Source organism: Myxocyprinus asiaticus, chromosome 9 (assembly GCF_019703515.2).
Source record: "Myxocyprinus asiaticus isolate MX2 ecotype Aquarium Trade chromosome 9, UBuf_Myxa_2, whole genome shotgun sequence".
NCBI lineage: Eukaryota > Metazoa > Chordata > Actinopteri > Cypriniformes > Catostomidae > Myxocyprinus > Myxocyprinus asiaticus.
The window spans coordinates 342501-357500 of record NC_059352.1 but is presented as its reverse complement, the minus strand read 5'-3'; the positions used below and the strand labels follow the sequence as shown (position 1 = coordinate 357500).

The 15000-nt window shown below is 37.1% G+C and overlaps 1 protein-coding gene and 1 long non-coding RNA gene across 3 annotated transcripts in view; one reads left to right on the top strand and one right to left on the bottom strand.

Moving 5' to 3' along the window:
* The window catches only part of fbxl3b (F-box and leucine-rich repeat protein 3b), an 11920-nt gene extending 5604 nt beyond the window's left edge, over positions 1 to 6316 (top strand). Inside the window, exons 3-6 of one of the 2 annotated variants that reach the window (XM_051706108.1) lie at positions 557 to 679; positions 996 to 1167; positions 3016 to 3669; positions 6203 to 6316. In XM_051706108.1, the coding sequence (XP_051562068.1) occupies positions 557 to 679; positions 996 to 1167; positions 3016 to 3656 (936 nt within the window). In that variant the 3' untranslated portion in view covers positions 3657 to 3669; positions 6203 to 6316. Of the gene's footprint in view, positions 1 to 556; positions 680 to 995; positions 1168 to 3015; positions 4980 to 6202 lie in introns of those variants that run through there. The other variant, XM_051706107.1, reaches the window with a different exon arrangement.
* The window catches only part of LOC127445800 (uncharacterized), a 113396-nt gene continuing 103511 nt past the window's right edge, over positions 5116 to 15000 (bottom strand). Inside the window, exon 2 of the long non-coding RNA XR_007898044.1 lies at positions 5116 to 7092. This is a non-coding gene — a long non-coding RNA (uncharacterized LOC127445800). The remainder of the gene's footprint in view (positions 7093 to 15000) is intronic.

The window sequence follows — 15000 nt, the reverse complement described above, 5'->3', positions numbered from 1 at the left end:
CTCTAAGTAATGGTGTGATATTTTATGTTCTGTTTATTTTTCGTGAAGTTCTAACTTAAAACGTGGCATATAAGCAACACCAACATAATTGTCAAAGACATATACTTAGCTATTACTCATTATATTTTCATCTGTGAGTAAAACAAATAGGCTGGTTGTATTCTACTCTTTGAGAGCTTTCCAACAACATATGACACATTTGATGAGTTTGATGTTTTTACTGATTTCAATAATTTGTACAGTGCAAATAATTTTATAAATGATCAAAATGTAACACTTCTGATTTGTCTGCAAATGTCAAAGCACTTGTTCAGTTTTGGTCATGATGTCTACATGCATCGGAAAGTAGAGCTTCTAAACTTTCAAACGATACCTATTTTGTGTTTGTCAAGACTGTAATTATTCATATTTTGACAATAGTTTTTTTTTCTTGTGGGGCTGCTGGCAGACCCACCAGAGCTTAAAAGGTTAAGAGACATTTCCACAACTATGTCGTGTTATTAAGAAGGTCTTCTGCTGTAGTGTGACATCTGTTGTTCTGTGTTTGTGTTTGCAGGTGGACAGCAGCACTGAATCAGCTGAAGCAGCGTGTGATATTCTCTCACAACTGGTCAACTGTTCTCTGAAAACACTCGGCCTCATCTCCACCGCTCGACCCAGCTTCATGGAGCTGCCCAAAGTAATTATATAAGTATATTAGTGAGGACCTCTTGTAGACCCAGTGGTTTTTATACTAAGAGGATGATACTTGCTACCTGACCCCTAACTCTCACAAAAACCTATTGACATTATTAGATTAAAAACAAAACCATTTTAGCGTTTTCAAATAGTGATGTCCAGTCATACTAAAGTAGTGAGGACAGATTTCACTACTGACAACATTTTGGATCAAGACACAAGTACAGCATCACATGTACACACACACAAACAGAGTCTGTAGAGTAATTTCAGTTATATTATAATCATCTTATGTTGGTCTCTCTTTTCCTCCTCAGTCTCACTTCATCTCAGCGTTGACGGTGGTGTTTGTGAACTCTAAATCTCTGTCGTCATTGAAGATTGATGACACACCTGTCGACGATCCGTCACTCAAAGTTCTGGTGGCCAATAACAGTGACACACTGAAGCTGCTGAAGATGAGCAGCTGTCCACACGTGTCTCCTGCAGGTGAAAGACAAACATTTGTTCATCTAAACAAACAAATGAAAAGTTCTGTCAACATTTGTCATTCCAAACCAACATTTTGAAGAATGTTCATGCTGCTCTTTTCCTTTTAACAACAGTTCATAGTGACCATGACTGACAAACTCTAAAAAGTAGTCCTGACAATGTGTACGGTCATGTAAAGTTCTGGGAATACTTACCAGTGTACTGAGGATTACCCGATGATTTAATATTTATGTATTGAATATTTATTTGTAGTCATCATCAGCATGTTGGTGTACATGTAAACACACTCTTTGACAACAAAACATCATTAGTTCTTGTATGTATCCAAGCATGAGACATGCGAGAAGATTTTCAGTGAACATCTTAAATTTCAGTCTGTTCCTCACACAAAGCTAATACATGACTTCAGAAGACACATATTCTTTAAATATTTGTGATCTCACTCATGGAAATTTCCTCATGTTTGTCATCACAAGCACTTCCTGTCAACAGGTTATAATTGCATATTAACCCTTTAAGCTCGGATGGGCCAAGCGGGAAAAAATACTTTAAAATATTAATAACTACAGTCTTGACCAACACAAAATAGGTATCGTTTGAAAGTTTAGAAGCTCTACTTTCCATTGCATGTAGACATTATGACCAAAACTGAACAAGTGCTTTAAAATTTGTTGACAAATCAGAAGTGTTCCGTGTTTATATATATATATATATATATATATATATATATATATATATATATATATATATATATATATATATATATAAAAATCTGCACTGTACATATTATTGCAATCAGTAAAAACATAAAACTCATCAAATAGTCATGTGTCATATGTTGTTGGAAAGCTCTCAAAGAGTAGAATACAACCAGCCTATTTGTTTTACTCACAGATAAAAATATAGCGAGTAATTGCTAAGTATATGTCTTTGACAATTATGTTTCTTTTGAACAGATGTTACTAATATGCCACGTTTTTGCTTATAATGTCCCGAAAAATAAATGGAACATAAAATATCACATACCATTATTTAGAGGAGGCGAGTATCTTTCAAACGAGTCCACACACAAGATAATCAGATGTATAGATCATTAGATAATCCACATGAAGCACAATGTTACATATGACCACCAGGAGATGGCGCCAAATACATGACACAGACTCAATGATGACTCAAATGACACAGAATGAAACTCATTCTGTGAAATCTCATTACTAAAATCATGTCTGTATGCTATGCAAACCTTTAGTCATTGTTGTGTTTGCATGTGTAATTAGTTCTCATGTACAATTATTATGTTTTATTTGTTTGGAGATGTTTTTGGACACCAAAATAAATTATTTTTGTAATGTTATAACTTTTGATTGCTTTGTCGTATCAACACAACACTTTTCTCAGTTACAGTTGATATGATTGGGAGCAAAACAAAAGCAGTTTTTCTGGAGCCACCTTATTTACATCCAGAGATATATAATTCTTTAAGTTCTTTAATTTATTTTTAATTAATTTTTTTAGCAGTTTCTTTGGCTGAGAATCTGTTATAATAATATAATAATCTATGTCATTAAAAAATATGAAAATTTTTCTTTACAATGATACCAAACACTTGACCCCCCTTGCTTTTATTTATTTATTTATTTATTTTTATTTATTTTTTTTGTCGAGTTTTAAGCCTTTAATTTTGGGTATGCCACTGAATCTGGAAATCTTTAAAAACACTCTCAGAGCTTAAAGGGTTAAAGGACTGAATTTCAGCCTCAAGAAATCATCAGAATAAAGAAGTTTATTAGAATTGTACTAGAAGAGTGTGCAGTTCAACTGTTCTGTGTTTCTGTCATTCAGGTATCATGTGTGTAGCGGACCAGTGTCACGGTTTGCGCGAGTTGGCGCTGAACTACCACCTGTTGAGTGACGAGCTGCTGCTGGCACTGTCATCTGAACGGCACGTTCACCTTGAGCACCTGCGCATTGACGTTGTGAGCGAGAACCCTGGCCAACATTTCCACACCATCAAGAAGAGCAGCTGGGACGCCATGGTGCGCCACTCGCCCAAATTCAACCTGGTCATGTACTATTACCTGTACGAGGACGAGTTCGGGCCCTTCTTCCGCGACGAGGTGCCCGTGACGCACCTGTACTTCGGCCGCTCTGTCAGTAAGGACGTTTTGGGGCGGGTGGGGCTCACGTGCCCGCGGTTGGTGGAGCTGGTGGTGTGCGCCAACGGCCTCCGCCCCCTGGACGAGGAGCTGATCCGGATCGCAGAGCGCTGCAAACAGCTGTCGGCCATTGGCCTGGGCGAGTGCGAGGTGACATGCAGCGCCTTCGTGGAGTTTGTGAAGATGTGCGGCAATCGACTGTCGCAGCTGTCAATCATGGAGGAGGTTCTGGTGCCGGACAATAAATACGGTCTGGATGACATCCACTGGGAAGTGTCGAAGCACCTGGGCCGCGTCTGGTTCCCTGATATGATGCCCACCTGGTAGAGTACAGCTCCAGGTCCGGATTCAAAATAGTGACCCACAATGCCCCCCTCTGCCTCAAGCACACATGACCTTTGCCCCCTGCAAGAGTGCAAATGGAGTGAATATTCCATTTGTGTAATTGTTTTGTACGTTGCAACTGAATATCAAATAAGAATTGGCGAACGGTTTACAGTTTGTAGTTCTGTGTTTTCAAACTCTACACAGAAGTCACTCGACCGGCCCGTGTTTGGATAGATACTTTAATTTGGATTAATTAATTAATACACTTAACCATCACTTAACGAGTCTAAAGCTGGTATTAGTAACAGCATGATTGGTTCTGCTTTTGCCCAGATGACTAACATCATCATAAACAGCACTGTATTTCTGTACATACGTGTCATTTATACTCTTCACTCTCAGCAGCTTTTACAGTATGTTTGATTTCCGGTATTGTTTTATTATTTAGTATGCAGTAAGTGTGTTTTTAAGGGGTCTTTCAGTGTGTGATGTCATAATTCAAACACCTGTCGTTTGTGACGTTAATGTCAGTCTGATTGAGGTGAGATTCATTCAGTAAATAGATTTTGAATTTATGAACTGATATCAGTTTGCTATATTTAAAGCACTTTTACCAAATGAAGTTTCACCTTGTTTATCATTTGAGGGAGTTCAATGTAATCGTTTTGATTTGTTTATTTGCTGTTGTTGTTTATTTTAGATGCCACTGAATGTCAGTTGATTTAATTGCTGCTTGTGATGGTCGAGGAGTTCAGTTGATCATGCTGATAGTTCATTTCTTGACTAGCATTAGCTGGACCAGTCTGAAAAATAGCGTGTTTTTTAGCGTGATCTAAGCTAAAGCAGCAAAATTTATGATCCCATTGTTGTCAGATTTTACTGCTAATTTGAAATATGTTCTTTGATCGTAATCTTAAACAACCGTTTTGAAGATTTTGCTCTTTCCCCATTTAAGTAGATAGGAGCTGCACTTTTATTTGAAAATAATGCACAGGAGCGTTCCAAAGATGACCACTGAGTGGACTGACTTGCCTTGAAATGGACTAAGAGAATAACAACTTGCGGCGCACACTACTGATTCTGAATGATATTAAAATGATGAGTAAATTGCACATCTGTGTTGATTTAGCACCGCTGAATTATCATCTTGGACGGCCCATTTTAAACTCGGACGCTCTCATGAGAATAAATAAACAGAATTTCAGGCATTTACTCTATGCACATGATTTAAATCAGTTTTGTTGAGGGTTTATCAGAATGATGTCAGTCAAAATTTGTTAACCCTTTAAGCTTGGACAATAAAATAATAATTGTCACAAATATTAATAACTACAGTCTTGACCAACACAAAATAGGTATCGTTTGAAAGTTTATAAGCTCTACTTTCCAATGCATGTAGACATTATGACCAAAACTGAACAAGTGCTTTAAAATTTGCAGACAAATCAGAAGTGTTCAGTTTTGATAATTTATAAAAAAAAAAAGTGCACTGTGTGTATTATTGCAATCAGTAAAAACATCAAACTGATCAAATAGTCATGTGTCATATGTTGTTGGAAAGCTCTAGAAGAGTAGAATACAACCAGCCTATTTGTTTTACTCACACACAAAAATATAGCGAGTAATAGCTAAGTATATGTCTTTGACAATTATGTTAATGTTGCTTATATGCCGCGTTTTCAGTTATAACTTCACGAAAAATAAACAGAACATAAAATATCACATACCATTATTTAGAGGAGGCGAGTATCTTTCAAACGAGTCCACACACAAGATAATCAGATGTATAGATCATTAGATAATCCACATGAAGCACAATGTTACATATGACCACCAGGAGATGGCGCCAAATACATGACACAGACTCAATGATGACTCAAATGACACAGAATGAAACTCATTCTGTGAAATCTCATTACTAAAATCATGTCTGCATGCTGTACAAACCTTTAGTCATTGTTGTGTTAGCATGTGTAATTAGTTCTTATGTACAATTATTATGTTTTATTTGTTTGGAGATGGTTTTGGTAGGGTTGGGCATTCATCAATAATTTGTGTATTCGTATATTTAAGCTAATAAAAAACGAATACTCAAATATTCTATTATTTAAATGAAGGTAATTAATGAGAAAAATATGTAAAATATTTTTTATTTAGCCAGAAAGATTGCATCACCATTTTAAAAAATCAAGCTTCTAATTACATCCAAGACAAGCTTATATTCTGTCCTGTGTTTTTTGTTGTTGAAAACATTTAAACAAGCAATGCATGAAAACAAAAAAGTATAGAATGAAAACAATTAAGCTCGTGGAAAGTGAAGAAAAAGAAACTGCAAATGAAGTAGACTGATGGAATTAACGTACAGGACGAATATAAACACTTGCCATATAATAGTTATGATTATATTGTATCTCATATTTTTGTTGAGAAAAACAAGCATATCCCCATGTTCAGTAAACTATACTCATTTATACACACCAGTTTAAATGATGGAATGTCCCGTCACTACCATAGTCTTACTCAGATGCCATGTTTGTTGTTTACAGAAGCGTCGCGGGGACGCTACTTTCTGACGAGCTGCACATATACGGGAGTAAAGAGTACACCGCTTATCCAGCACATTTAAACAAGAACCCAGCTTTCCCACAGTAAGCCATATTCGAGCAATAACCTGCTTTTTGGTGTCCATCTGAACGTACTGACAGGACGTATTGCACATCAAATGTGATCAACTCGTGTCCACACTCAACAGCGCCACCCATTCTGTTATAACTGAGTTTTAGTTTGTGTGTTCAGGATTTAATATGCATCTCTCTGTATATATGGCCGGCAAAGCAAAACTTTGCGAAATTCAAATAGTATTTTCACTTTTCAAATACTTATTGTAAAATGAATACTCGAGTATTCGACTACTCATGCACATCCCTAGTTTTTGGACACTATGATAAATTATTTTTGTAACGCTATAACTTTTGATTGCTTTGTTGTATCAACACAAAATTTTGCCATTTTTTTTGGAGCCATCTTATTTACACTCAGAGATATACACCGATCAGTCATAACATTAAAAGCACCTGTCTAATATTGTGTAGGTCCCCCTAGTGCCGCCAAAACAGCACCAACCCGCATCTCAGAACAGCATTCAGAGATGATTCACAAACATCCATGTGATTATCTAATCAGCCAATCATGTGGCAGCAATGCAGTGCATAAGATCATGCAGATACGGGTCAGGAGCTTCAGTTAATATTCACATCAACCATCAGAATGGGGAAAATGTGATCTCAGTGATTTGGAGCGTGGATGATTGTTGGTGCCAGATGGGCTGGTTTGAGTATTTCTGGGATTTTCACACACAACAGTCTCTAGAATTTACTCAGAATGGTGCCAAAAACAAAAAACATCCAGTGAGCGGCAGTTCTGTGGATGGAAACACCTTGTTGATGAGAGAGATCAACAGAGAATGGCCAGACTGGTTTGAACTGATAAAGTCTACGGTAACTCAGATAACCGCTCTGTACAACTGTGATGAGAAGAATATCATCTCTGAATGCTGTTCTGAGATGCGGGTTGGTGCTGTTTTGTTGGCACGAGGGGGACCTACACAATATTAGACAGGTGCTTTTAATGTTGGTGCTGATCAGTGTATACTGTCAAATAAGAAAAATAGTAAATTTTTGGCTAAATTGTTTGTGATATTCTGCAGTTTCTTAGGTGGAGAGTCTCATAATTTATCATAATCTATATCATTAAAAAATGTAAAAAGTTTTCTTTACAATGATACCAAACACTTGACCCTTCTTGTTTTTGTTGTTGTTGTTTTTTGTCGAGTTATAAGCCTTTAATTTGGGGTATGCCACAAACAGGAAATCTTTAAAAACACCTTCAGAGTTTAAAGGGTTAAATTTATCAATCTGTCAGCAGATTATGAGGTCGTTAGCTCATGTGATTTCAAGTTGTACAGTTTAAAGTTTTTATTGCTGGTGGTTCAAATGGTGGAGAAAAAATAAATGGACTTAAAATAGAAAGAGGCACACGTTATTATTGTACTCAGTTTATTATTGTACTCAGTTTATTATTGTACTGCGCATTAATGTTGGATTTGTTTCGTAGTGTCAAAGGTAACAGAATATTTCAGTATGAAAATGAGTGGAAAATATATTTATAAAAATTAACAAATTTGTGACTTTTCCTGTTCATACTGCTGTCCTGTCATATTGAAATCTCAGTTTCAGTGTTGACATGCTTTTGGATTCGTTATTATTATGGGATGATTTCTCGTCAGAACGACAGCGCTGAGGTTCATTAAACAAGAAGTTCGATCTCCAGTGTCTGTCAATCGGCGGTTTTATATTTTTATTTCTCATCTTGGCAAGTTTCTTGTACCATCCGTATATTTGCACTCTACAGCCCTACAAAGACAAAACGCAGTAACTACAGGAACTTCGGCTTCGGCCAAATGTGGATTATAAAATTGTGTGTTTTCTCGAGTCGAGTCACAGGACGGATCAGAGTCTGACAGACACCATTTCACTCAGAACTCAAGATTGACCTAATGTGTAGTTACTGCATGTTGCCTTTGCAGGATGAGAAGAAAACATGAATATTTGACTTTTGACACTTCACAGTCTGAAGAACTCTTTCTACACATGAAAACTATGAATGATTCAAACGGATTCACTGGAGCTTCTGAACATGATTTTGTTCCACATGTGTGTAAATGCTTCTGTCAGTGCAGCTGTCCCCACCACATACAATCTGTTATGAAGCAATACATTTTAGAAATATATGAGTTGACATAAATGTGCATATATATATATATATATATATATATATATTCTTTGCAAATAATTTCCCCCCTTCACTTTATATGGAAATGTACATATGAGATTATTGGCTGTCAATATTTCTCCTGATTATTATAATAATATTTTATTTCCATTAATGAATAGTGATATAAGCTTGTCATGAAGAATCATTTTGTTTTTTAATTGTGTTCTCTGCTTCACTGATTGCTTTATGTGTATGGATAAATAGAGTTTTATCCATAAAAAGACAACCAATGTTGTGGAAATGTTTTTGTTATTGTTTTGGAATAAACCTTTGTGAATGTAAGAAATGTTTCAATTTGTTTTATTTGCATTAGAATGAATTGATATCAATTTATTGACAAAAACAAAACCATAATATTCACACAAATTGATTAACCAGAGACTAAATGAATAGAAGTATTTTTATAAAAATAAAACAGAAGCAGGTTTTTGGTTCAGTGTGTAATTACTGAGAATCAAATGCTTTCGCAAAATAAGTGTAATGAACACATTCGGCTGTCGTCAAGAACTCTTTTGTCTTTATGTTGCCAATAGAAGTCTTTTGTCAAAATATGTTTTTAGCTTAATAAAGGATTAAATGAGCTGCTTTTATTAAAACCAAAATATGAAAACTGTGGAAGCTCCTCTTTGAAACTAATTAGGAGTAATAAATAATTAACACATGCACTTTATACTGTAATCTAAAGAATAAAACATGTAGATCCAGCTGATTGGAAATAAATGCACCTGACGTGGTAATGCCTGCTTAATCTAATTTAATGGAGTTAATTATTCCACTAATAACAGCACATGTACATGTGTTTATTGCGAGACATTCTACAGGTTTTCTTCCCAAATCACTGTTGTGTTCATGTTGTGTTAATCATGTTAAATGGATAGTTCACCCAACTATCTCTCTATTGCTCTTAAGGGCACCTATAGATTTGTGAATGAAAGGGGCAGGGCCTTATACATTACACTGTAGCCCCCATTCTGTGCACATCAGCGGTCCCTTTAGAGACTGCTGTCTAGATGTACAGTGAAACTGGAGTTATATTTTGGTCTGTTCTCACCCAAAACCAACTGGATCAATTCAGAAGACATGGATTAAACCACTTATGGAGTCTTATGGATTACTTTTATGCTGCCTTTATGTGCTTTTTGAAGCTTCAAAGTTCTGGTCACCATTCACTTGCATTGTATGGACCTACAGAGCAGAAATATTCTTCTAAAAATCTTCATTTGTGTTCTGCAGAAGAAAGAAAGTCACACACATCTGGGATGACATGAGGGTGAGTAAATGATGACAGAATTTTCATTTTTGGATTAACTATCCCTTTAATAAGTGCACTTCCTGTTTTTTGTTGCATAGTAACTGCTGCAAGTTTGACTGTAGCAGGACCCAGCGGCTCCTCACATCATTACACAGACTTACTCTGCAGTTTTACATTATTCATGCATTCAACCATTCACAGCAACTAACAGTGCAATCAAGTTTACATTTATACATTTTTAAAGCAGTGTAGGACGATGTGTTATTATTGGCACTATATACTCTTCCATTTGAGCTACAGAAACAATTTCAGACAAACAAAACAAACCTGAAGATTCAAAGTGTTTCCACAGTATTCATTCTACCAGATGAGCAATAACTCATTCATACATACATCCATTTCAAATAAACTTGGATTTAAAATGATAATAACAATACTATTATTATAATTATTATTATTATTATACGAAGGTGTGTAGCCCCTATTTTATCCGTTAGTATTAATATTATTATTATTCTGGCAGCCCTATGAACTGTACATTTGGCACACTGATAGGGGTGGTCATGAATAGCACCTATACCAAATTTGGGGTCTCTAGGTCATACTCTATAGTGCCAAAACTAATTCAGAAAATCACTTTTCTTTTGAACTGTTTGTCCTAGAGACACTATTCTTTTTTCTTTTTTCTTTTTTTGTCTGATTACACTTCTCCCGAAGATTCAAATGAAATACATTAATATAAAATACATTAATAATATAAAAAGGTAAGACATTACCTTACTCTAAAATTCTCCCATTACAGTGGCCGCCATATTGCATTATGACATTTACATTTTAAACTTTTCATGTCCTTCAAACTTTGTTCGATTTGTCCAAACAATGGCTCCACAATTTTGTGAGTGAGTGAGTGTGTGTGTGTGTGAGAGAAAGTGTGTGAGAGTGTGTGTGAGTGTGTGTGTGTGGGTGTGTGTGAGTGTGTTTGTGTGTGTGTGTGTGTGTGTGTGTGTGAGAGAGAGTGTGTGTGTGTGTGTGTGTGAGAGTGTGTTTGTGTGTGTGTGTGTGAGTGTGTTTGTGTGTGTGTGTGTGTGTGTGTGTGTGTGTGTGTGAGAGAGAGAGTGTGTGTGTGTGAGAGTGTGTTTGTGTGTGTGTGAGTGTGTTTGTGTGTGTGTGTGTGTGTGTGTGTGTGTGAGAGAGAGAGTGTGTGTGTGTGTGTGTGTGTGTGTGTGTGTGTGTGAGTGTGTGTGTGTGTGTGTGTGTGTGTGTGTGTGTGTGTGTGTGTGAGAGAGTGTGAGTGTGTGTGTGTGTGTGTGTGTGTGTGAGAGAGTGTGTGTGTGTGTGTGTGAGAGAGTGTGTGTGTGAGTGTGTTTGTGTGTGTGTGTGAGAGAGTGTGTGTGTGTGTGTGTGTGTGTGTGTGTGTGTGTGTGTGTGTGTGTGTGTGTGTGTGTGTGTGTGTGTTGGTCTTTCTGATTCATTTTCAATGGTCGGTCAATTTTGGCTGAAAATACCAAAGGTGTCGCTTTTTTTTTTATGACCACTTAGACTTACTGAATCAAGCCCGATTTTTTTTGTATGTTCAGATGGAAAATGGAGGAAAAGTCACCAAGTCTTGTACTGCTCAGATAAAGGAAACAATTTGTATAAAAATGGAAAAATTTATAGGAGATATATATATAAATGTATAGAACGAATACCATAGGAGAGTTAAAACACTTTGTCCTATTTTAATGAAAATAGGAAGGGGTCTTCGACATCATGTCCTGAGGGTACCTAAGAAGTTTGGAGACAATGCCACATAGTGGTAAAAATTGCTTAGTCGGCGGCCTGGGTAGCTCAGCGAGTATTGACGCTGACTATCACACCTGGAGTTCGCTAGTTCGAATCCCAGGGTGTGCTGAGTGACTCCAGCCAGGTCTCCTAAGCAACCAAATTGGCCCTGTTGCTAGGGAGGGTAGAGTCACATGGGGTAACCTCCTCGTGGTCGCTATAATGTGGTTCTCGCTCTCGGTGGGGTGTGTGGTGAGTTGTGCATGGATGCCGCGGAGAATAGCGTGAAGCCTCCACACGCGCTATGTCTCCATGGTAACGCGCTCAACAAGTCACGTGATAAGATGCGCGGATTGATGGTCTTGGACGCGGAGGCAACTGAGATTCATCCTCTGCCACCCAGATTGAGGCGAGTCACTACGCCACCACGAGGACTTAGAGCGCATTGGGAATTGGGCATTCCAAATTGGGGAGAAAAGGGGAGAAAAAATAATGCTTATTCAATTTAAACAAAACTTTTAATGTATCATTGCTTCCTTATTCTAAGTCTTCTGAAATGGTCATAGATACATTTTTAATGATTTATAATATTTTTTATTATTTAAAACCTGCTGCTCTCAGCTTGGAATGTCTCTTTGGCACTTTTGAGCTGTGTCAACAGAATGGCCCAGTGATTAACACATTGGAATACAGGTCAAACGAAAAAGTTTTAAAATGTGTACTTCTGTTGATCTCTGAGTTTTCATATTGTACTTACAACAATGCAGACTGTACTTTATTGCGTAATTCTTGCTTCAATTAAAAAAATTAAGCTGTAACTATTTTCTCAGAAATAGTTGTATACTTTCAACCAAGAATGTCTTTTTGACATAAGCCAGATTGTTGATTGTGTGGCACAGTGGTTAGAGCTCTGGGCTTCAGTTCAAAGTACTGGGTGAACCCTAGTTTGGTACCTGCTTCAGCTGGTATAAACATTGTGACTCTGGTGTGCTGGAGCTCTTTGCAATGTGCTTAGGTAATGGCTTTAGGGCTTGTCCCTGATGAATGCTGCTTACAGCTATATTTAATATTATTATTATTTTCATGTGCTGGACTGCTTCATTACATTAGGTTTGATCATAGCTTTTAATTACACTAGTTATCACTTCATTTCTTACATATAGTGATTGCATGTTTGCATCAGTCACATGTGAAACAAAAGCTCTGTTTGTAAATCATTCTGGATAAATGTGATGTAAATGCAGCCAGACTTCAAGTGACTGACAAATGAGAAACTACAGGAGACAAAAGGATTATGGGAAGGGATGATCTGATAGACTTCAGGTTTAGTCCAGGAGCAGACAAAGGGATGATGATTTACTCAATGTATCAAGAGTTTACACTGAGTTTGACTGTTTTCCTTCATGTTGTGTGTTTCATTCAGAAGTGATCATCCCTATTAACCCTTGTTCCCTTTGAAGATTTTTACTATCCACTGTGAGAGATTTGAAGTGCTGAAAAGAGTGAGACTCAAAAATAACCGTCATTCAGAGCTCACTTTTTAAGTCAATTTTTATTTGAAATTCTATTTGGAACATCATAACAGTATAGTGATGATGAATGTTCTCCCTTTAAAGTGCCCTCTGCAGGCATCACACAGGGGTTATTTCTTAAATGATTTATTTCAAAGTACTCGAGGATTAAACACTTTTAAAAGCAGAGGAGATGCTAGATTTCTTCAATCACACTCAATTTAAAGTGGTGACACTTAATAATCTCTCTCTGCCTGAGAAACACAAGGGTGATCCTTTCACTTTTATCAACAAAACACTGATTTAGATTTTTGATGTGCACTTTTTATCTTGAATTTAAACTGAATATGAATGACAGATGCCAACGCTGTCACATACTATATCATGTCTGTGTGCAGCAGTTCTGTGGATGGAAACACCTTGTTTTTTTTTATACTTTTTTTATTTTCTCCCCAATCTGGAATGCCCAATTCCCAATGCGCTCTAAGTCCTCATGGTGGCGTAGTGACTCGCCTCAATCCGGGTGGCGGAGGACGAATCTCAGTTGCCTCCACGTCTGAGACCGTCAATCCGCGCATCTCATCACGTGACTTGTTGAGCGCGTTACCATGGAGACGTAGTGCGTGTGGAGGCTTCACGCTATTCTCCGCGACATCCACACACAACTCACCACACGCCCCACCGAGAGCAAGAACCACATTATAGCGACCACGAGGAGGTTACCCCATGTGACTCTACCCTCCCTAGCAACCGGGCCAATTTGGTTGCTTATGAAACCTGGCTGGAGTCACTCAGCACACCCTGGATTCAAACTCGAAATCAGTGTCTTTACTTGCTGAGCTGCCCAGGCCCCTGGAAACACCTTGTTGATGAGAGAGTTCAACAGAGAATGGCCAGACTGGTTCAAACTGACAAAGTCTACGGCAGTGGCGGATGGTGCTGAAAAATTTTGAGGGGGCCGCTGTAACGATGCTGCCAACAGGCAGACGAAGAGACGATGACGTGTGATGCACCCAAGTGCAGTTTTATTTCCAAACGTGAAATCCAAAAACTCTAACTATAAACGTGAACAAATACAAAACTTAGACTTGACTATAACATGACTTGACTATAAACTTGACATAAACATGACTTGACTTGAACCAACATACACAAACATGAAATCACATGACCAGGGGACAAACATGGCATGGAACAAAACACATACAACCCTGACAGGTGCAAACAAACTGAAAATCACACCGTCAGTAATGCGGGACTGAATGTAATTGTTAAATAGCCATTTGACAGGAGATATAACCGTGTATCATCACTGCTTAGATGAAAATGGAAAATTCAACTGTTAAAGCAGTAAACTCAGTAAATTCAGTAAAAGTTATTTTAATGTGGGTTTATTATCAGTAATAAAGTGTGAACACCACCAAACCCACTCAAAGCAATATTTAAGAGAAGGGTTAGAAGTTCTGCTGTGTTGCAGTGATAAGACATGGATCAATAAAGTTAATTTCTAATAATTACATGCTTACTGTATACATGCAATGTGCAATTGACCTTTGAGCTAATGTAGGGGTCTGATTTTATTTGAGTTTATTCTTTAATTGAAAAATTCTGTTTAAAATAAATCAAACATGCAAGACCAACATTAAAAGATTAATTCTTTATCAGACAAAATGACGGATGGCAAAAATGTCCGAGGTAGGATTGTTTTAGTTTTTTTGTTGTTGTTGTTGTTGTTTTTGTTTTTTAAGGTGGGGCATAGCAGAGAGGTAATTTGCATAAGCATTTTAGATATCTGTAAAGGAATTTTCACTAGTAATGCTGATTTAAGATATCTCTTTTAAAATTCTTCCCAGTCAGCTTAATAATTGCAGATATCTCCAAATAAAAATCTTCCTGGTCTGTAATCAATTTGCGATATCCATAAATACATTATAGATATTTTTAAATGAAATTTTATTAGTAATAAATATATCTCCTATTAAAT